The 23,151-nt window shown below is 36.0% G+C and overlaps 1 protein-coding gene across 4 annotated transcripts in view; it reads right to left on the bottom strand.

Moving 5' to 3' along the window:
* Window positions 1-23,151, bottom strand: part of ATP9B (ATPase phospholipid transporting 9B (putative)) — a 158,868-nt gene that overhangs the window by 6,392 nt on the left and 129,325 nt on the right. For 3 of the 4 annotated variants that reach the window (XM_017822238.1, XM_017822254.1, XM_017822264.1), the window contains exons 16-27: window positions 14,659-14,820; window positions 13,173-13,265; window positions 11,932-12,015; window positions 11,236-11,406; window positions 8,901-8,999; window positions 6,303-6,392; window positions 5,692-5,836; window positions 5,305-5,369; window positions 4,702-4,857; window positions 4,484-4,548; window positions 3,217-3,325; window positions 350-407 (exon numbers count right to left, since the gene is read on the bottom strand). In XM_017822238.1, coding sequence (XP_017677727.1) covers window positions 350-407; window positions 3,217-3,325; window positions 4,484-4,548; window positions 4,702-4,857; window positions 5,305-5,369; window positions 5,692-5,836; window positions 6,303-6,392; window positions 8,901-8,999; window positions 11,236-11,406; window positions 11,932-12,015; window positions 13,173-13,265; window positions 14,659-14,820 — 1,297 coding nt within the window. The remainder of the gene's footprint in view (window positions 1-349; window positions 408-3,216; window positions 3,326-4,483; window positions 4,549-4,701; window positions 4,858-5,304; window positions 5,370-5,691; window positions 5,837-6,302; window positions 6,393-8,900; window positions 9,000-11,235; window positions 11,407-11,931; window positions 12,016-13,172; window positions 13,266-14,658; window positions 14,821-23,151) is intronic. The other variant, XM_017822247.1, reaches the window with a different exon arrangement.

The following is a 23,151-nucleotide window of genomic DNA, read 5'->3' as shown; positions in this document are numbered from 1 at the left end:
TTACATAATTCAGATTTCTTCAACAGTACTTCTGTCATTCCATGAAAGAAAACTACTGTGTAAATACATGCAATGTGATAAGCACTCATTAAAATTTTTCTGGATTAGCATTTAATTAAAAACATGTCCTTTTTTAGGTGACATGCATCAATAAAAATACCAGTCCATGCTGTGTTTTGAATAGGTCTGGCACACCAGAGGAATATCGATTTACGAGATAAACAGAAAGCAATACATATAACTGCTGATGAAATGTTAAGCTTTGGGAATTCAACCTGCAGCTGAAAAACAATATTGCTAATAGCAGACAAAAAATTCTCAGTTCAGTACAGTTAGGACTCTCTCCTACCTTGGTAAATACTGATTAAAACCCAGATGAGGAAGGTCTTAAATGACAGAGATCTTCCCTAAGGGAAACAGATGAGAGGACAGTTAAACATGACTTTAAAAAAATAACTCAGATCATATATTTTTAATACTTAAGTCAGTAGAGAGACATTTTATAAGTAAAGTAAGCAGTATTTGAAGTGATATAGGCTACAAAGCTTCTAGCTGTTTTTATGATTCTTCATTACAAACTTGTATAGAAATTGCACAAAGTCTAAATTTGGGATTAAGAGAGCTAAGGCCTTAGACAGAAGGAATATTTTAGCTTGCAATGCACTGGTTGGTTTTCAGAAGGAAAAATACAGTTAAATTAGTCTTTTTTAATTTAAAATATTTTTGTGTCTGTTTTGTAAAATATAGTCTTCAGAAAAACAACAGCATTGTGTTTTGACCTAATCCTCAAGATCAACTGTTACTAGTAACTTTTAAATGTGGGATAAACTGCCCATTTGCATTCACAGAATGAGTCCTTCAAGTTTTCAGCAAGTAACTATTACCAAATAAATCTGAAATATTCTTGTGATTGTGAATATTTTAGATTAAAACATATGCACAATCAAAGAATAAATGCTGTACATGTGACATAACTCTTGCACTCTGCAAGAGTTCTTGCATTCTCTTGGTACTGCTGAAATATGTTAGAACTGCAGAGCTGAAAGGATACACATTTTAAAGAATAAAATGACAAACAAAGCAGCCATTTTGCCACAAAAGAAGTGATCAATCTAGAACAGACAAGAATCAGCACTTTACAAAGAAATGTGCTTGACTGCTATAGCAAGTGATGAGCTGACTATTACTTCAGTGGAGGCTAAAACAGATTCTTAGACAGATAAGAGTTCATGGCAAGGTACTAAGGATATTTTCATAGGTCTCTATATAGTCTTGAATGTTAGTGACAGGTTGAATGTATGGGAAAAAGCACAACACAAAGAAACATCAGATTTTTTTTCTCCTGTGAGTGCCTACTCATTTTCCATTGAGTATTGGACACCACCATCACCTTCAACCACAGCTCCTAATTAGCAAAATTCAGGAAATATGAATGAGCTTAAGTTTTGATTCACCTTTATGGATCTAGAAGGGGTAGGTCATTCCTGAGCTTCTATGGAATGCTGCTCAACAGGCTGTGAATCACTTTCAGATGAAAGCAGGGAGCACTTACTTGTACTTCCTTTCAAAATTTCATCAGCTTTCCTAACCTCCACAGAAGCCACAGAAACAGTAATACTGAGTCATCGTGTCCTCTGGGGTATGTGATTACACCTGTCTCTCTGAACCTCACTAATTTTCTCTTCTTGCATTGAAGCAAGTGTGTTAATGCTATTACCTTTTATTCTTCTAAAAATCTAAAAATTTTCGTCACTAGCATATCTAAGAAAATAAACCAATTCCTAGGAATAAAATTATAGTCCATGTCAACATATGTTTGAATAACACTAGCATTGGTAGAGCATTTAAGAGTCCTTAATTTGAAAGATGATGTGCAGAAATAAGTAGGCTTCACAGCGTCATGACTAAGGCAGCATGATCATAAACTGTTCTAATAAACACAGTAAGATTAACTTGTAATAGTGAAGTCAAACGTAGCGTGTAACTTTTTGTACTACACATCCATAATCATTCACTGATCATTATCTGCCCCATACAATGGACTGAACCTTCACTTCCTCCAGATTATCTTTTTTTTCTCCTGAAGATAATTATTTGTGTTCTACTTATTAATTATTCCTAGATGTACAACATCAGCTGGGAAAGTCAGCGATTCAGCATCTCTGAGAATTGTCACTTAAGCTTAAACAAAAAAACCTCAGCTGTTTATTCATCTGCCCATCCTGGGCATTTTCCAAGTACAAGTTAACTTCTGTTTTCGGAAATAAGATGCTTCCACATTCCATCAACAGGTTTCCACAGGCAAGCTTACAACTGTCTGTAGCAGGTGAAAGCCATGCTTTTTAGAGATTAATCACGGGTTGAAATCTCAAAAACTTTAAAGATTCTCGAGAGGATAAAGAGAGAATCAAGATCTCCAACAGATGAGAAAATATCCCAGACTAACATAGCTAATACTTAATTTAGTACAGTTAAAAGACAAAGACTGAAAAGTTTGGACTCACTTCAGCTATAATCTGCTTCTGAATTTTTAGAAACATCTTTGAAGAATATACTGTCCCTAAAAAGACTGTCTGCTTCTGCCTTGTATCATAACTTTTTTAGCTGACAATTATGGATGGAGGAGAAGCACTTTTCGAAAAACTTGCTAAAACAGAATCTTGACATTTGTTTCACTTTTGGAGGGTAAAAAAATTATACATCTTGACTGTTTGCAGATATGTGCAAACACACAGAAAGCAGTAGATTACAGATGATGCAGTTCAGACATATCAGTGTTGTGAAACATGATATCAATATCTATTATTTAAAGGAAGACAGTTTTTGCAGAGGTCAGTAGTAATTTCTGGGTGTTAGAGAAAAAAATAAATCTGTTAATTAATCTATGAGTTAAAAAGGAAAGAAGAGCTGTGAAAATGTAAGCATAAATAACTCCACATCAGGCATTTTGGGGCCAGACTGAAAGCAGGTTATATAACAACAGACCTTCACATTTGAATTATTTCAGTCCAACCATTGGTGACTTAACGAATGTAATGATAAAACTGACTAGAACATTTAGTACCATGGATTATCTTCACAGTAGGCACAACACTGCATTAGTTGTGAAATCTGTCTTGCTTGGAATACCTTAAGAAAATGATTGTAAGAATTCTCAGTTTTGCACACCAGAGATTTCATCAGTTGTTCATATCTGAGCACTGAGGACATTCATACCTTTGTGAGATCCTTATAAAGTTCTGGATATAGCAATGCCATTTCTGGTTTCACATCCTGATCCAATACTAGAGAGAAGACTGGAAACATAGTATATATGGTTGCATATCTAGGTGAAAGGAAAGATCATAAATTAAAACACTTTTGTATGATATAATTTTAAACTGATTTGCTGAGTTCAATTATTCTTTTTACGTAAGTGGAATTAAACTGGTTCTTTTTTCCAGTACTTAGGTAGCTTACCAATACAGCTTTCATATACAGCCTGCTCTGTGCTTCTGGGAGCTGTCAGTTGTGAGACTTTACAGAGGTTTTATACACTCAAAACCAGCAAATACATTTCTTTCTTCTAACACCCAAGCTTATCACCTGTTACCATATTCCTTGTGCACTTACACTTTGGACGAGTAGTTCAAAGACTGGACATTTAAATTCACCTACAGATGGGTGCATGAAAACTGAAGAAAAAACAACCACTGTATTCTGAACATCATGGTAAAGGTAGGTGGATGAATAAAAGTTTTAACACCTCTGTATTTGGATTTTATTATGCACATGCCAGATGTATACTTTTGTATGTACTTTCCTGGAACTTAGCACAACTATATACAAATATTTTAGCGAGGTCTACAGCTTGCCTCTGCAAAGTCTGGTATAATCAGACCATGATTTGACTATGATTTAAGTTACTGTTGACTTAAGTTTTTATTGTTTACAAGGAGTATAAAAGAAAGCCCTTAAGCCAGAAGGGAGAGAGAACAGGGACAAATATGAATATATGCATACCTCTCAGCTGTATGACTTGGGAAACCATATTGCCAAACCAGCTTCTGCAACAAGACCAAGATGCTCCTAATCCTACATACATTCACCTGAAAGGAAATCTATGTGGCAGACCTGGGTACTGCACTCTCAGAGGAAATTTCAGAGTAGCTGCAGCTCCATTTTAAACAGATAAATCTGTGATTCTCACTGAGGTTTGTACAGCAATCCATTTCACAGCTGAAACTGCTCTGGGAGATTTCCTGTTGTTTTCACCTGATATGTGAAAAAGGTTCTATATTTGTCTAAGACTATGCTGATCCCTCTCTCCAGAGATTTGATAATGACTCCTCCCTCATATAGTACATATCCAACCTACTTTGACTTTTTTTTGTAGACTCATTCCAGGTTTTGGTAGTATATCAATGATAAATGGATGATGTTATTTAACAAGCTAGTCTGCTCTATTTATTACCAGATATCACAACTGTTGCTTTTGACTTACCCTACCATTAAGAATCCTTGGTACAAGGGAACAGATGCAAAATAGAAGACTGATGAAAACACAGCCTACAAAAAGCAGATAATTATATGTATTTAATATAATTCTATATACAAAACAATATAATATAGAAAAAAACCCAATATTGGTTGATTAAGATTTTGCGACATTTCAAAGACAGACGCTGTTTTTAACTATTCAGAAAACAAAGTTTTAAATACCTGCATAGTTGAAATAATAAGGCCTCTGTGCATGACAAATTGACCAAGTGCTGCTGATCTTTTGTAACTGTTTCGACCGTGTACCATCAGCAGCCTACCTATGTGTTTAAACTGTGTGATAGAAAAGTCAGCTGCTAGGGAAGCTTGTTTTCCCTCCTAGAACAAACCAAAAATATTCCAAACATGAAACCCAGTGTAAAAGATGCACTTCAAGTTTCAAAATTCTAAGCAATAATTAATTTGAAAAGATAAGTTTGCTCCTGCTTTGAAAATTAACCCTGCAATAAGACACAAAGGACAAATTTTGTGCATATTCTAAGATGCAGGGTCAGTAACAAGTAAGTTTAATTGCCTCTCCTGCTTCTTTCAGGTAAATGCTACACAGAAATAACTATTGTGTTTTCTCCTTCTCTTGCTTTTTGTATTTAAAAAGATAAAGCAGAGAACATAGAAGCAAAGCAAATATTAAAGACTAAGCATTCTTATCTTACAGCATTTTTTAATTAGAAATGATCAATTCAATACCATTTAAGAATAAAGCTTCTAATCATGTTACTATACTGCTATGTGGCACACATTTGACAATGAAACTGTTAATATTACCTTGCCTTCAATTCCAATTCCACAGTCTGCTGCTTGGATCATGCTGACATCATTTCCTCCGTCACCTGGAAAATGTCACTGCAATATTCAGTTCTTCAGAGGTTTTACTCTCCTGGTCTTACATTATTTTAGAAACCTCTTACATACCTTTAAATTCTTACAATTAATCTATGGCTTACGATTAATTACTTCAGCAATCGAGACCTTTTCCTGCAGAATAGAGAAGATAACCACACCTTTCTCATGGAATGGCTTTTTGTGCCACAACTACATAATACCTGGCTGTTGGTAAAGAAGTCTCGTTTTATATCAACTATTTCTCAATGGTGCCATCTACTGCTTAAATTTATTACAGATTTTAGCTACGAGGATTGTGCCGATAGTTACCTATTGCACACGTGCGTTTTCCAGTGTGGTGCTGCAACAGTTTCACAATATGAGCTTTTTGGGTGGGAGAACAACGGCAGCACACCACAGCAGGACACTGGCAAGACAGCTCTACAAATTCGTGCTCATAATACTTCAGACAAACCTAAGAAAAAAAGACACTTGCATTTATTTACAGTTAAATATTACTACATGTAGTCCAACACAAAAACATAGTATAAAGGGTTTTTTTAACAAAGTTTTCCCTGCACAACATTCAGCTGGGGAAAAAAAAAAAGGCAGATTCTTCTGACAGTGGCTTTATTAGTTTTAAAATCAAACAGAATGTCAGTTTGAGAGCCAACACACTCTGAGGTGAAGAGAACAGACAATAGTAAGGCACACTGCATACAAATTCCATTCTGTTACTGTACAGGAGACCAGAAAACCAGTAACATTTACCCATCTAGAACATATATCCTTTAAACAGCATTCAGCGATAAACAAAAGTATCTCTAAAGACAATTTAAAAGTATGTACAAATACTGGAAAAAAAGCATGAAGACACAATACCTTACTTTCTGAACATAAGCATACAAATTAACATAATTTGACAGAAACCAAGTTCTTACCTCAAGTGAGTCCCCAGATATCACCAAGGCACAGTCATGCTTCCTCCTAAAGGCATTTAGTTCTAAGTGAGCCTCTCCTCGAGTGGCAACCTTCAATAAAAAACACTCACTTTAAAAGACTGTTATATTCTTTAAAAAACCCTTACTAAACAAATCAGGCTTTGAGAACTCATAGCCTTGGTTCAAGCGTTTTATCCCAGTGCAAGTCCAACATCCATGGGATGCTACTACAAGCCTCAGATCTTATGGAGTGAAAAAGCAATCCTCAAACACGGAAAATCTATGTAGTCAGGTTAACTGTTTCCCCACAAGAAGTTCACAAGGGCTAAAAATATTAATAAATTAATGACATTAAAATCTCTGAATTTTGAGCTGGTCTGAGTCTTTCAATGCTGGCAGGGCTAGAGAAAAAAGGACAAAAATTCCAAGCAAATCCCAATTTTTAACCAGTAAAATATGTTCTTAGAATAACACAACATGTTATTAATTGTTCCTTCAGTTTGGGTAAGGAGGGATAGATTTCAATAAAGATGTTCATTAGTACTAATCCCTTTGCATGACTATGCAGGCAAGATCAAGTGGTATGATACAAAATAATTAGATCACAGATTTTTTTGTTTACATGGCCCAGCTGTGAAATACAAAAATGGTCACAGGTTACCAAATGGGTTTTGGAAGGTTTTGAGCTAGAACACAGAACATGAAAAATTTAAATTATGACTGGATTTTGACAAGGCTGGTAGATTTGGGGTGTTTTGTTTTGTTTGTTTGCTTTCTTTCTTATTCTTTTTTTTTTGTTTGGTTTTCTTTTGGGGTTTTTTTCTCCAGTAAATATCAATGTATTTTGGAGCTACCATGCAAGACAATGTTTCAAGCAGAGAATAAAACACAAGCTCTGATTGTACTTCCAATTTTATCTCTGTTAGCGCTTTGATTAAATAACTTTTTAGATATATGAATCTTAATTACACTGAATGCGAAGTTTTGTCTTTGGCCCACTACTACCCAGAGTCAGATGCACTCCAAAGACCCTTCTCTCTTCGTATGGGCTCTACTACCCATAAAATCTGAGTTACATTAAAAAGCCCCTGCAAACAGAAAAACCTATACACATACCCCAATTCAGAATTTTTTCCTTCTTTGCCACAACTAAACATGTAAAGAGAAAGCCATTTGTCTGCCAGCTGTTAGGATTGTGTTGGCCCAGTATAATCTTTCTGCATTGCAGAGATTAAGAGATGTCAGCACTTGCACACACTGCTGAGCAGTAATTACCCTCTCTGTTCTACATTTCACCTAACAGAATGCTTTTTTTCATTTGTAAATACCTCTAGAACAATATATCAGGTAATTTCATTACAAAATGAGGAAGCTGAGATTTCTAAGAATAGAAAGGAAGAATGTTAAAACAAAATGCAACTTTTTGGGAAGCCAGTAGTAAATATTTTTTTAATTTCTAATTTATAACTAAAATAGAAGTGTTAAGAATGCTTGGTATTTTCTTACATTAATCTAGTAGTTATTTCTTTGCCACAAATACAGCCACAGAAATAATCCTGTATAAATTAATTTTGTAACTAATTTAAAACTTTGCATACTCTCACACAGTTTTATGCTGATCTCTTATTACCAGTCGAGGTAATGAAAATAAAAATATGACTCAACTAAATAGATTTTGTTCAGGAAGACTTAATTTGTGGTGTTACAACACGGAAAGGTCAACAAAAATTGATGTAAAGTTTTATCAGAAGCATTAATAATTTAATTGCAAATAGTAGTCTGCAGGGCCTAATTTGCCATTCTGATGCTTCAGAAGAAACTACATTTACATGTAAATTATATTCATAGAATTATTTCTGTAGGTGCAAGTGGTTCATTTAGAACAAACACAGACATATTATGTCTGATCACACAGCATCAATCAGCACCTGAAAAATCTATTTTTGTTTGGCTTCAGTAGAGTTGATGCTACGCAAATAAAATGTACAGAAAAAGATTTAGTTTACTTTTCTAACAATTACTTAAACAGTCTGTTAATAAAATGCACATATATATAATGATATTAAGAAAATCAAATTTTCTCATACCAATTTGAACTAAGTCTTTACAGAGGATGTTGGCATGACAGTTTAATTCAGGATTAATTCTGCTTGAGTCTAAGGAGTTCTAATAATGAAAATTCTAGAACAAGCAAGGATGTAATTTAGATAGTCTAAATGCCTGGACACTCTTTCTTAGTGGCTCAGTATCTCATAGAGACCTCACATCATCATTATTTAGAGGTATCTTACTATGTCCATTGTGTAAGTGAAGACTGTAAAACGCACGTTGAACCCAAATATAGATGGCTACAAACGTATCAGCATGGCTGCAGGATATCAACAAATCTAGAAACAAGCACCCCTAAACAGAAGCAATGCTTTGTAATTCTGCAGCCTTGAATAACAACCTAAGTACTACCCTCTTGACCGTTATTATGACATTCAGTGCAATAACCCAACAACTTTCAACAACCAGACAACCACTGATCAAATAAAGCAATATTGTTATTACCTGTCCTTTGACGAACCAACAAAAAAGTTGGAACTATATACTTACAGGTCTGAAAATGTGAATATCTTGAGTTCTAGATACTAAGTGAGAACTTTTCGCAATGCAAGTTGCTGTCTCCAGTTTATCTCCTGTTAACATCCATATCTGTAAAATAATGTAAAAGTTTGCTTCTTTGGACACTGAAACTCTGGGGAAACCCACCGGCATAGCTGAACAGCTGGGAAAGCATAAAAATATTTCCTTATGGCCCTGATACTACCTTGATTAGAAAAGTGAGGATGCAGATGACTTTTGTCAGCAAAATGATGTGACACAACAGTCTGTGACTGTGGTGGTCATGTATCAGAAAGCGGCAGCCAAACAATGAAACAAACAGCATATCTGAAAGAAGAGCTACAGTCCCAACACTCCAAAGAAATCCTTCCCAATGACCATGAAGAACTGGGAGGAAGGCAGTAAAGCTTAAGGAAAAAGGTTGAGGGTTCATAGGTTCTTAAAGTGTGACAGCTCCCTCAGCCCCTAACACCAAGGATGTTGAAGGACATCTGATGTGTTTCCAGCCTACTATAAGGGTGATTATAATTCCTGTTCTGTACCTATTCCAAGTAGGATATACCTAATAGTCAGAAGTGACCACACATAGAGGTAATATCAAAAGCAAATGTGAAAATACTATAAGTGAAGTACTAATATCAAAGTACTTAGTAAATACTGTGTATATAAGTATATTGTACTAAAAAGAATTTTGATGCAATCGTAAGGCTTTAATCCATCCATACATTTTTCTAATTGTGCACACCACTGCATTACGATTTAATGAAAGCCTTTGGGTAACAGGGATTAATTAAAAACAGAATAACAAAACAGCATACATGGGAAGGGTCTCTGAAGATTATCTAGTCCAACTCCTCTGCTCAAGTCAGGATCAACTACAGAAGGCTGCTCAGCACTATGTCAAAACCATTTTGACCATCTCTAAGGATGACAACTCCACAAGGTCTCTGGGAGAATTGCTCTAGTGTTTGAACACACTCCCAGAAAACAATTTCTTCCTATATTCAAGTGGAACTTTATTTCAGTTTGCATCCATTGCTTCCTGTGCTTTCACTGTGCACCACTGGAAAAAGCCTGGCTCTGTCCTCTTCGCACTCTACCTTAAGGTATTTATAGACATGAATAAGATCCTCCTGAGCCTGCTGAACTTCACTCTCTCATAACCACTGTGGATGGGCCAAGGCTGTCCCCTCAACCAACTTCCACATCCCTGATTAATTCCTCTTTTTTTGTTAGAAAGAGGACAAGTAGAACATCTCCTCTTGCTGAGTCCTCAATCCCCTATGTCAGGAAATTATTATTATTGCACTCCAAAATTCTCCTGGTTTGCTTGTGCCCTCCTGTGCTGCCCTTCCAGCAGATATTGGAGGGGTTGAAGTCCAGCACAAGGACCAGAATATGAAAACGAGAGGCTTCTTCCACTTGTCTGAAGGCAGCCTCTTCTAGCACTTCAGGCAGTAGTGCACACTCACCATAATGTTGTCCACACTGGTCTGCCCACTAATTCTAACATAAATTCTCAACTGGCTCATCATTTGTCCCAAGGCAGAGCTCCATGCACTGCTGCTCCTCAATCTCATGAAGGGAGATTTCCCATGCTTATTGCAAAGCAAAGTACCTTACTCTCCTTTTCAAGCTGAAGTACCCCATTTTCTCTGACTCAGTTTAACCATTGGAAAACCAACTCACCTTTTTGGAGCAGAGTTTGACACTTCAAGCAAAATGTATATAATCTTGCCCACTCCCCTAAGATATTGTTCATATCTTTATTTCAAACCCTCTCTCAAATAAATGTATTACTCCTAATATTCACCTAATAGGTGACTTGCAAAGCCAGCCTATGAACAAAGCACAGCACAAACTCTTGCACAAGGCTTTTAACACCATCCCTTCAACATGATTTGAACAAATTCCAAGGGCAGTTCTGAATTCTAGTTCAAACAATTCACCTTTTGATCTTTGCCAAAACTTCTCAAGTGCCAAACCTGAAAACATTACTGTCACACAAATCTTGTGCCAAACTCATGTAGTGTCAGCTAGGACATTTTACTGTAGACAGTCAGGGGATAAATGACTGAGACACACATACATCTATCTGTTGGTAGTTTTCCTGCAGAACTAAGTTTAAGATTAATGAAACCTATGGTGGACAAGGGACCTTTGCACACAGTATCTTGCTTGTTTGTCCTAGTTCATGCCCAGAATGTGCTTAGGACTTGACATATTTCTTACTTTGAAAGAATCTGAATATAGACAAATATAATTTATGTCTTAATAAAAAAAGTTGATAAATGAACCTGTTATGTCAGTGGTATGCATTTAGTACCTTTATCCCAGCATTCCTTAGCATCTCTAGAGTTGGTCTAACATCTGCTTGCAGCTGATCTTCTACTCCAGTGAGACACAGCAATTCCATTTCTCGCTCCAAACTCTCTACAACAGCAGCAACCTTCAGGTTTCTGTCATGTATGCTTAACTTTGCTTGGTTATATCGACTCTGTTTGCACAAACACAAAACCACTTAAGTTTGCTATGACTCATAAAGTACACACTCAGTCTACCACTCACAGACAGCATGGGTTCATTAGGCTAAACGGTTGACTTTAAATGTCTTTAACAAAGAACAAGACTAAAAGAACTATTTTACACCACATCCAACGTTATACATGGTTTTTCTGACAAATCACCTCAAGAGAATGCCTTCTGAAGAATTATTAAGGATTAGGCATCACAGCATCTAAAAAGGAAAGGCCTTATCTTTGAGAACGAGTAGATTTTTTAAGTCATGCTGTAGCTACAGAAGTAACATTACACTGGCTTCTGGGGAAACACCGTACAGTTTCATAATAAAGCAAAACAATATCCTACGTATGACTGAAGAACCAGATTTTGGGCCATACCTCAATTATCTGTATTTTAAATATGGATAATCTTTTTTGCAACCTTAAAAAAATAAAAAAGAAGAATGTTCCTCTCAAAGTACTTAAATATGGTACAACAAAAGATCACTGTCCTTTCATACCTCAAAATCTTGATACTGTTCTTCAGTAAGTGATTTTTTGGCAACAACCAGTGTACGCAGTCCTTCTCGTGCCATATTACCACACTAAAGGGACAAAACCACAGAGGTGTTATGTAAATATTCAGTCACATGTATGTGTTTTATTTTATATGCTAACAGGGTATATCTGTACTATAACTTTATGGGTTTTGTTAGACTACTAAAATACTTTGGAGAAGCCACAAACAGAATAAAAAGCAATTATACTTCAGGTACTCCAAATGGAGTGGTATGCTATTGGTAAGCCAATTAGATTTCCTCTCCTAGCTTAAAGAAAATATCTTTTAGGTTGAAGCTTTAAAATAAATTAAAACTACTTTTAAGGCACATAACAGAGCTACATTTCTTTTTCCACTGAACGTACCTCTTATCAGAAAAACATCTACACATTAAAACCAGCCATGTCTTAATGAAAAACAAGGCTCTTCAGTGCAAACATTTATTGATTTGACCTCATAAAGCTAAATAAATTAAACAAGTATTTTACAATTAATTGTGCATCATTATCGCCAGAAGTAATTTTTATGACATTTTGCTAGGTCTTGAGGGAGTTTAATTTATTCATGTCCCCGAATAAATCAAACTGCCCTGCAGCAGATATTGATTCATATTGCCAATACCATCATGAACATACATGGTGTAATCATTGTATTAACATACTGTCTGTATGTAGGGTCAAAAATAAGATGACTGCTGGTACCTACTAGAGCAACACAGCGAAAAATATTAATCAGCTTTGAAATTCAGTCACTATTTTATTGCAAATTTGATAAATGTGGAAAAAAAAAATTCAGTTTGGATGCAACCCTTATTAAACTCTAATTCATAATCATACCTCACTGCAGATTTTGATCAAACAAGAGCATTTCAGGATAAATAGATTTATAGCAGAATACTTCTCAGAAGTAATTAGGTTTTATGGGAAAGGTCAGTCAATGAAAAACAACTTTCCTTGTTTTAAGTAGGAACATGTTCTGCTATGACTACCAGCTCTGCTTTTCCTGTGGGTTATTCAAGAACTGGAAATAATTCTAATCCCTTAAAACCCATTCGGGATATGTGTAACTGAACTTCAAAATCCATTACTTCATTGACTCAGATTTTCCTTTAAACATATTCCAATAACATCTGAGTTTTCTATTTTAGATTTTTAGTTTTTACATAACATTAATGTTTTTAAATTTTGATTTTTTTTTTCTTACCTCTTCTTCCAACCAATCATTGTACTGTACAATAGTGGACATGGCAACGTCTGCACCCTTCATGTAAAATGTAATTTCTCCCGAAGATTCATCCTAAAATTTTATAAAAGAAATGGGGGGTGGGAGGGGTGGGGGAAGGGAAGAATATCTGTTTATGCAGTCAAAACAATTACATATCAAGAATTTAATTGTCTTCTGAAGTACTCAATAGGTTACCATTTATAAAAGATGAAGTACCTTGCCAAGAGGTGGGTAAGTTTTATTACTTGATGTTACTATTTCCAGTGACATCACTGATTCCATCAAGTTGCATATCTCCTACTTTCCATGTAAGAGGATCAGTTCTAACTGAAGTCAACATGCATAACGGATTCTCAGTGTCCCTAAACTAAATTTTAAAATATCGCTGTTATGTCCCCTCTAGCTATTATTTTGTTTCTTTGGTGGCAAATACCATCTAACCCAAACCAGAAAGCTCTGTATCTTTGAGATACCTAGGTAATTAAAAATTTACAAATATCCTAGTGTAAATGCTTGTTACAGATTTTTTAATGATGCAACATTCATTGCAGATTCAGTGAATCCACATACAGGCAAATATAATCCAAATGAGGAGCTTCTGAGTCTGATCTGCAAGCTTCTTAGAACATCTCTGAACATGTTACTGTTAAGTAGGCTCCTAATGCCAACCTCATGTAATGTAATACAGACTTGCCAAGGTCTCTCCAGACCTGACCATGCACACATTCTGCCTGAAGTATCTTTGCCTAAGGCTGATGGCATGTCTGGCTTGGCATCATAGGAAGATAAAAAAAATTGGATGAGTGTGACACCTGTTTAACTGTGACTTGGTACTGACCTAACCATCTAACAATGTTGTCTGAAGTTGTGTTTGACTGAAGGTATGCAGTAGTGTGGATGGCATAACATTCTCCGAGGTTTAAAATTCCTTTTTGAGAACAGTGTTGTGGTTTCCTTTCATCTGAGGTTTTAATGACTGTTACTGTGCTCCCAACTAAGCAGTTCATAAGGCAACTAAGCCCAAATCTTTTAAATCTTAGGCCTGTGGTGCGTATTCATGCCAGTTCAGATACCAGTACCGGGTCTTGAAAAGCAGCAGCACTAGTAGTACAGAAGATGGTAACCCCTGTTGTAAGATTGTCCAGCTGTTAATTCATCCATTGAAGAAGCAAAGTATTTTGTGTGAAAGGAACAAATGACAATTAAAACGAAAGGCTTAAAGGCAACTTCCAGCCTCAGAGGCCAAGTATGAAGTCGTGAAATTAACGTTCTCCCATGTAAGAGACTCTTCTACAATTGCTTGCCTAGTATTTCATGTGTACCTTGTATCAAAGGTAAACTTTCCATTTGAAAATCCTATGAAATGCATTCCCTGAAGGATGGAGTTGCTATTAAATTCTATAAGAATAAACATCCAGTAACATTATTTTTTGAAAAAATCACACTCAACCCCCCCCCAAATTACCCTAACTATGATGCCCATGCGCTTGCTCTCAGAAGTGAAGGGGAAGATCTGCAGGATATAGTACGTCAGGATGTGTCCACCAGGGGTCTTCAGCTGCATTGAGGTCAGATCCCTGTTAACCAGAGTAAGACCCACACTCTCCGTCCACTGCACCAGAGCTACCTAAAGAAAGAAAAAAAAAAGGGGGGGAAAGAGACATGTTTCAGTGTGAAAGGTCTATTATACTGTTATATAAATTACTCTAAAGCCAAACAAGTGTTGCTAGGGTAAAAGTCTAAACTCTTCCAAGAATCTAGGGAAAAAAAGTGAATAGCAGTAGACTGAGTACAAAATCTTAATACATCAAATGAGTTATTTTCCTTGAGAAAGCTTACAGAATTTCTTACAAAGAATATAAAAGCTTATTTGAACTTATTACTGAAAATTAGGTATTTAGAATATATTATTCAGAAAGAACAGTTCTAATAAAAACCCCACATACATTCAACAATACACCAATGACATCCAGTAGAAATTATGCAAAACCAGAATACAATTTCTGTACAAACACCACCACCATGTAAGTAAAAGATTTTGGGAGTATTTCCATTATAAAATATTTTATTACATCTATAATTACATGCAAGTTGAGACAATGTAATATGTAAGAAATAAATAAGCAAAGGACCTTATTTTTAGCTTACTTTGCTCACTTGCATCATTTCATTACTTTGTTTCAACAACAGTATGAGCTCTTACCACACCAAATCAGATGGAAACCAGGCTTACAATACTGCATCCCACAAACACACATGTGAAAGTCCCTTCCATAAACCCAGAAATGTTGCATTATACAGTAATCACTATTAGCTACCACTACATGGCATCCTGGGGGGGCCTCTGGTGGTTTAGTGGTTAGGGTGCAGGACTCTCACCACTGCGACCCGGGTTCAATTCCCAGCCCCCCGGGCAGATGGAGCTCGTCAGCCCTGTGAGGCAATCCATCTAAGAGAAGGTCACTCTAAACAAACCTACGTCCTGGGGACCTCACTGCCACTGTCCAAGCTTGCTTGGCCCCGGCAGATGAACCTCAGGATTAAAGGGTGGGCTCAGTTCAGCGCACACTGTGTCTCACCTAAAAAATCCACTGCGCAGGCTCGAAGGGTTAATGACCTTTCCCAAATCTTCGCTCGCGAAGACTGGCCATTACATGGCATCTTAAATGCATGCAGTAGAGATTTACCTTTTTTTTCCCTACAATTTTGCTGCTTTGAAGCGCATCACATACAGCTTCTGCATTTTTTTACGTTATGCTTTAAATATCTATCACCACCACTGTGTGATTTATTCCTTCAAAAAGTTAATACTTTAGGCACTGATAGTTTATATACAAGTCATATTCCATATCTAAATGGGAAGCTTCTGATAAGAAAAATTCTCTCAATCTAATTTTATTTTTCCAAATGCTAATCATTATTGGAGACCAGATTTTTAAATTACTAGAAAGGTAAGCATAATGAAATTCATGTAATTTTTCTGGAACCTGCCTCTGCTATTAATCTCAAGTAAGACAAAAAAAAAAAATCGAGCAGTCTGATAAAAGATGTGCAAGTAGTAAAGTCAGTTCAACAGATGTGATGACTAATGCTCACTAAGAATTTCACACAAAGCAAGTAAATCACTGTAGCTTCTATGAAAATTTAAAATTGGAAAAAAACCCCTGCGTGAACCCCTAAGAAACCCTAGTAGTGCCATCTGTGTAGGCGTCACCAAATTAAACTACAGTGAGACGTAGTTACAGAAGAGAATAGAATACACTTTGAAAAACACCATTTTTAAAATCTCAAAAATCACAGGAGCCTTTTTACAGATTTTTCTTCTTCAATAAAAGTACCATATAAACTGTAAATGATCCAATACTTCCAAGGTTAATTTTCAATTTTCACAGTGAAAGGTTACTATTACATTCTGACCTGTAAATTGCATCTTTCTACTAATACCCTATCATCTTATTTGTATCCCTTTGCAGTGAGGACTTAAGTGTTCAATATTTGGTGACTCAAATCTGTTTATTATTTATACTTGGCTTCACCTACTATTTGAATTAGTATTTTTCAGCACAGTCATTTTGGATTCTCATACCTGGCCTACACACAACTGCGTATTTATTTTTTTTTTAAATTTATCTGTGCAAATACCATAGCAAAAAGACTCATTAAGGCTCAAGAGTCAAATAGATGCCTAAAAGGACACTGAACAAACTTCAGAGCAAGACAACAAGTTTGACTCTCGTCATTCAGAATGAATCAGAGCAGCATCCAGAACAACACAGTCAGACCTTACCATTAAATGTAGAAATTAAAAAAATTAGAATGTAGAAATTAAAAAAAAATATTCACAAATGGCATGAAAATCTACATTATAAATCTTAACAAATAAATATATACTGAAAAACTGACTACATAGAGTTCAGAAAAAGAATTCCTAGGCAAGTCTCTCTTCTTGAGGTTTCCTGTCTACGAGTATACTCTCTACTCTTCAACATGCTTCTGAAACCTTACATTAAAATGGCCTTGCAATTTCTAGTGTGCCTAAATCAGGAACTCCTAGAATGCCAGGAAAATGCAGCAGCTGTGGTTTCTACAGAGTTTGGCATATTGGATGAAGTCACATAAAGCAATTAACGGTTGGACAAGCACAAAAGTCTTCACTGGTGATGCTAACATTTTGTTTTAAAAGAAAATCCATTCTAATGATAATATTTATTCGCTGATCAACATTAATTTGCAAACAAACACACAGATGAAATGTGTCAAGTTTCCTGAATCCAGGTTGGAGGCTGATTTTAATATTTTATGGATCTTGTCTGGTTTATCACAAAGCTTCTCTCCTATGGAAACTGGCTGCCTGAGAGACTTACGTACACTGGCAGATAAAGGGTCCTCCCATATTGAGACACAGGTGTGCACCTGAAGCCTCTCTGTAGTGTTCCCAGGGCTGGTAATGTAAGTGGGGTCAAGGTGAACGTCTGTGGTTGTTAACTTGCTAGTTGATTTCCTTCTCAGTAGCAATTCAAAGGGTAAAGACAGATATCAACCTCTCACATGACAAAGTCAAAGAAGCAACCTCCAAATTCGGAATGGAGGGAGCAAACACTTGCATTGTGAAACAGAAATGCAACAGATCTGAATCGAGCTACTGAGAAAAACATCATTTAGTGTTTCTTACGCCAAATCTTTCAGATGCTTCTATTTACCACATGCCCACTCAAACTCTGATTGCCTCTGTCAGCAGTGCCTCCCCACTAGAGGCCACCTGACCCTCTGAGCTTCTATAGTTCACAGCTCCCAGTATCAAGCACTTCAACTACCAGGGCACAGATTTCCATTCAAAGTCAAATTCAGAGATTTCATAAGGAAACTCCCAAATCAAGCAGTAACTGTGCAACCCAAAACATCACCCAGAGCAGTACCAGTTCAGGAGGTGGAAGTAGCTTCTTTAAGCAGGAGGGTGTTTCTAGCTCAGCTTCTTGAGGAACGAGTGCCTCTGAAGAGGGGCATGAAGAGCTGAAACTTCAAAAGAAGTTGTTACAGAACATGGCAGCATGTCCATGTTTTGGGGACAATCATCACAATTGTTTAGAAATATTTATTTATGGAACCAAATCAAATCAAACAGCTTATGTACTGCATTAGGGTTAACTTGTACAATAATACATACTTTTGACAGTGCAGTTTCCATCATGGGATGTGTGCCTTTCACCGTACTTGGATATTGTGGGGCTCTATATCTCATCACTAAGGCCACCGCCTGCTTTCCTCTCCTTATGGGCCAGACTGCCATTGCTGCTCCCCAGCAGAAATACTGAACTGCTCAATATCTACAAAGTATTGCTCAAAACAACTTATGACCAACTAACTGTCACTTTCAAAGTACAATATTCTCTTTTGAGCTAACATCAGTTTAAGAAAAAGATCCACTGCCTCATGGCTGGTGTTGGCAGCTCTTCTCCACCTCATATAGCAGTTCAGGAGTTCCACCACAGTTGTGCTCACACCTTTACTGAAGCCATGCTATGAACCTGACCCCTTAAACTGAAAAAAACCCCCATATAAATAAAATCTTCAAAGGTTTTGACATATATGAGGGAGCAATTTGTAGGGTAAGAAAGAAGGATTAGGGATGGAAATTTTGTAAGCTAGTGTTGCTGCTTAGAAAAATTCTCACATAACCAACATGTACTTCTTTCAGAGTATTTAAAAGCATCTTCACTCAGCAAATAGGATCTGCTTTCAAAATCAGACTGTTGTATAAGGTATACAGAGATTATAAATGCGGCATTTTGAAGTTAAAGCTATTGCTTTGGAAATGGGAAAGAAGCAGTAAGATTTCCTTTTCCCATTGCCTGAGTGTTCCCAACAGTTTCTGTCTGGATTGTTCAGCAACAACTCATATATGTCTCCAATCAGCTGGTTTGTTTATATTTATAAACAATGATTTGATAACTAAAATTTCCAGCCCATCACTTTTCATCAAGAAACTTCATAATTAAAATAAAATTATTAACTTAAAAATACAGCTTGATCATGTGAAAAAACTGCCAATCAATATTCAAGACAAGCTATGGAGTAGTTATTCTTTGTGGGTCTCGAAGGTCATGCAAGTGATGGTTTTATGCTACTGAGTGATTTGCTTTTCACAATACATTGACAAAACAACACAATTAGTCTTGCTTCAATAAGCACACACAATAAAATGAATTAAACAATACAACATGTCTCATACATTACAGCTTCACTTTTGTAAACACAAAAGCTGCTTCACTAAGGGCGTATAATTTCCCTGTCTGTTTTTAAATGATTGGCTTTGTATCGTTGTAATTAATTTTAGCAACTCTGTTGTCTCTGGACAGAAACGTTGGAATTAAATAACTGACCACACTTTAAGGTAGTATTTAAATATTCAAGATCCTGGAATTAAAAATGCTTGAGAATATAACAGTGGAGGACAAAGCATAACCAATAAATGGCTGGTTTATGAGAGTAAGCAGTCATTAAAAATCATGACTGATCAACCTTTTCTGACCAAGGGGAGCAAAGGTCTTTAAAGGCTCCTGTTCATAGCATGCCCTGAATTGCTTGGGTCTCTGACCTTTGAACTCTACTATAAGCTAAGCCTACTTAGCTTATATCCTTTTATGATTGTTCATTACATTAAGGTAGCTGGCTTTCTATAGATGAGGTGACCCCACACCTATGATGGCCAAGTAGGAGCTTTCTTCTTTTTTTTTTTTTTTTCAGTGAGTTCTCAGTGAATGTTTATTGTTTGCTATGCTTCAGCTGTAGAGGGAGGACAAGTGACAGACAAATGAAACTTTCCACTCTTTCAGAGAAAATGAAATATTGATCACTTATCATAAGAAACAAAGAGCCTGGCATAAGTAGGGTTTGCATTATGAATACAAAATCAGTTACTTATCTCAGGTTACTCTAACAATAGATAAATACATCTTTTATGATGAATGTACCTACTTCCAAATGTGCATATTTTGTTATGGTTATATTTTATCTGTATATAGATGCACACATATACACACAGATGTGAGGAATTTCAAATGAGTTCCTCAGGTCAATTCATTAAGCATATAGTATGTCAGCATATTACTAAACTGCTTCGTATACCTCTCTACACGGGAGAATAGTTTATACTTACATACTGTTCTTAGCTCTTTATATCCTATGGTGAGATCATGCAGTATTATATAATGCAACAGATAACTGCGCAAATAACATCTTGTTTCAAAAGACTGCAATCAAACCAGATCCATAAACAATATCTAAGAGAACAGAGTTGTAACGTTGAGAAAGTACAATGCATAAAACTGGTTAAGTCTATTAAATGATAATGTTGCTTATTAACCAAATATGTTGTGATAGGTCAGTGCTGAGGTTAAACAGAAAACATCAATTGAACCATTTCCCTAAATAAAGCTCCAGGGTGCAATATTCAAAGCACTTTATTCAATAAAAAATGCTTTTAAAATGGTACTCCGGTGATTGGGAAACATTGGCATCATCCGTCAACCTAACTGCAGAAAAGTTCAATAAGCTAAATAATGAACCATTTACATTATTTTCCTTAGGCTCCAGTGATTTGCAAACATTGCATCAATAGAAGTCTTTAAAAAATTATGATAAAGACCTGCTAGTCTTTCAACTCTTAGGCTTTTTGCTGTCATGCTGCAATTTTTATGCTGTTTACATGTTTTTTGTTGCTTCATCATTTTATAAGACTCCATTTAACATCCATTTCTCATTATATTAAAGCATATTTGTTCAATATGATAATTTTACTAGTGTTTCAAGCATTATCTGTGAGAAACAAAAAGGAAATTTAATGCTGTGTTTCAGAACGTAAGTTTTTCATTTCACTGTCATATAGTTTTAATGTATGAGTTGAAATGACAAAAAATCACTATTAAAACGATATCTGCGCACTCTCTCCCTCAAAGCGCTAACAGGTTCTTTGTTGTCAATTTCTTTTTCTACTTCCCTTTCATCCCTGAGTCCCAGATCTGCTGTATTAGCACTTTATCAACTTTCCTTTCCTCTTACCAAGGTCAAATTCCCTACTGTCTTCCCAGGGCACCACTTGCATAATTCTTGAGTCTTACACCTGCTTCCTTTAGCAAATATGGGAGGAGAATTGCTCTTCATGGTAGCATTTTCAGGTTTCAAACAATTGAACGAATATATAAAAGCCCACAGGGAGAGAAGAGCAAGTAGGAGAAAAAACTCAAAATAGTCTCTCTCAACCGCATGTCTCTTCATCTGACTTAGTAATACCTCTGGCTATTAAAGCAGAATGTTTACCTAATTTAAAAGTTGCCATCGTATCTTCATAGGCAGATACTTGCTCATGCAGTCATTCATTACATTTAGAAGTACCTCACAGGCTCATTAAACTGATGTATTCAGCGAAAATAAATCTATGTGCAGATGAAAATGTGTACATGTGTGCATAATACAAGTCAAACATTATACAACTACACTAACAAACTATATTTACAGTATACTTCTGGCATAAACAAATGCCCTTTCAGCATTCTCAGTTCATAATGCAGATCAGCCCACACTGTATAACACCACATATAGTATTATGGATTATTGATTTTAGCCAAAGAGAAGCATATCAAGTCCTGCTCAGAGTTTATTTTTAAAAACACTGACTGCCATTTTTTAATCACCGAGAACCAGCCATTTCTTCACATTCTACAATCCTTTGACACTATGAACTGTGTTTACAGCATTTGAAATGCATGTAATGCCTGCCAGTTCTGTACTACATGAAGCCAAATTTATTTTTATTTCTTGCATTCCTAAAAAATACTTGTTATAGACTCATTACACTTTTAGCAATTACAGCTTGTAGTTTGAACTGCTGAAGTTTTGTTTAGCATTACATATGGTGACATATTAGACATGAAAGCCAAATGTGTACCATGAATAATACACTATGCTGTGGCAAGATGAAGTTTGTGGAAGAAACATTGTCTTGTATTAGATAAACTTATACAGCTAGAAAAATATTCAGGCTTTTAGATACAAACTCTCTTCTTCACATAGTACAACAACGCTCTTCTACTTATGACTAAGCTACTGTGGTTACAACACTAACAGCACATCCAAGTTTCAGACAATGTTAGAGATTCTTTAAAACAAAGATGCCCCTCAACCTGCTCACTTTCAGATGCAAACCAACCTCGAAATACTATTTCTCTGTATCAACCACCCACGTGTTTTTATAAAGTGAACTTACTTTGCAGTATCTTGAAACACAAGCTTTGCCTCTCTCTTCTAGTATCTTTTTAGATTGAATTTTAGGCAATCAATTTAGGGCACAAGACAGGATTATTCAGAAAAATAACTCAAATCCAATGAATGCAGTGGGATTTGTTTAAAATTTTGATTTCAATGGAAGTCAAATGCATGTTTTTATTGAAATGGGCTTTTAAATTTGTGCTACACTTGATGCAATTTTGACTGAACCCTGAAGATTATGAAGTTACCTAGGGTCTGAAGCTCAAAACCTTTTCTACAGGCATATTGAGGTAGGGGTTTTTTTTTCCTGTTAAGAATCTATACATTTCAGTAACTGGTAGCATCTCTAGCTAATGTACCTGGTTGTCCATCACTCAGAGCAGCTTCATATTCCCTTTAATAGTATGCTGTGATTCATACATAGATTAATGTTTTGAGAATACACCTAATCACTTAAATTGCAATCCTCAACGCAGTATTGATCCCAAAGCACTGACTTCACAGATCTTTTAGTCAAATAACTGAAAACACTTTTATGCAGCAAAGAAACACCAGATCTTTCCTACAGCACCAGAAAAAATAAAACCAGATTACTACTAATTTTAAAAAAACCCCTGCCTCCTTCACAGTTCTTCTCTTTTTAACTTAGCCTACGTTGTTCTTTATGAGCTACTAATATTTTCACCCTTGCACA

This window comes from Lepidothrix coronata, unplaced genomic scaffold, assembly GCF_001604755.1.
Source record: "Lepidothrix coronata isolate B3197 unplaced genomic scaffold, Lepidothrix_coronata-1.0 Scaffold3, whole genome shotgun sequence".
NCBI lineage: Eukaryota > Metazoa > Chordata > Aves > Passeriformes > Pipridae > Lepidothrix > Lepidothrix coronata.
Note: the sequence above shows the minus strand (reverse complement) of the source record. Positions and strands in the feature narration are given on the sequence as shown.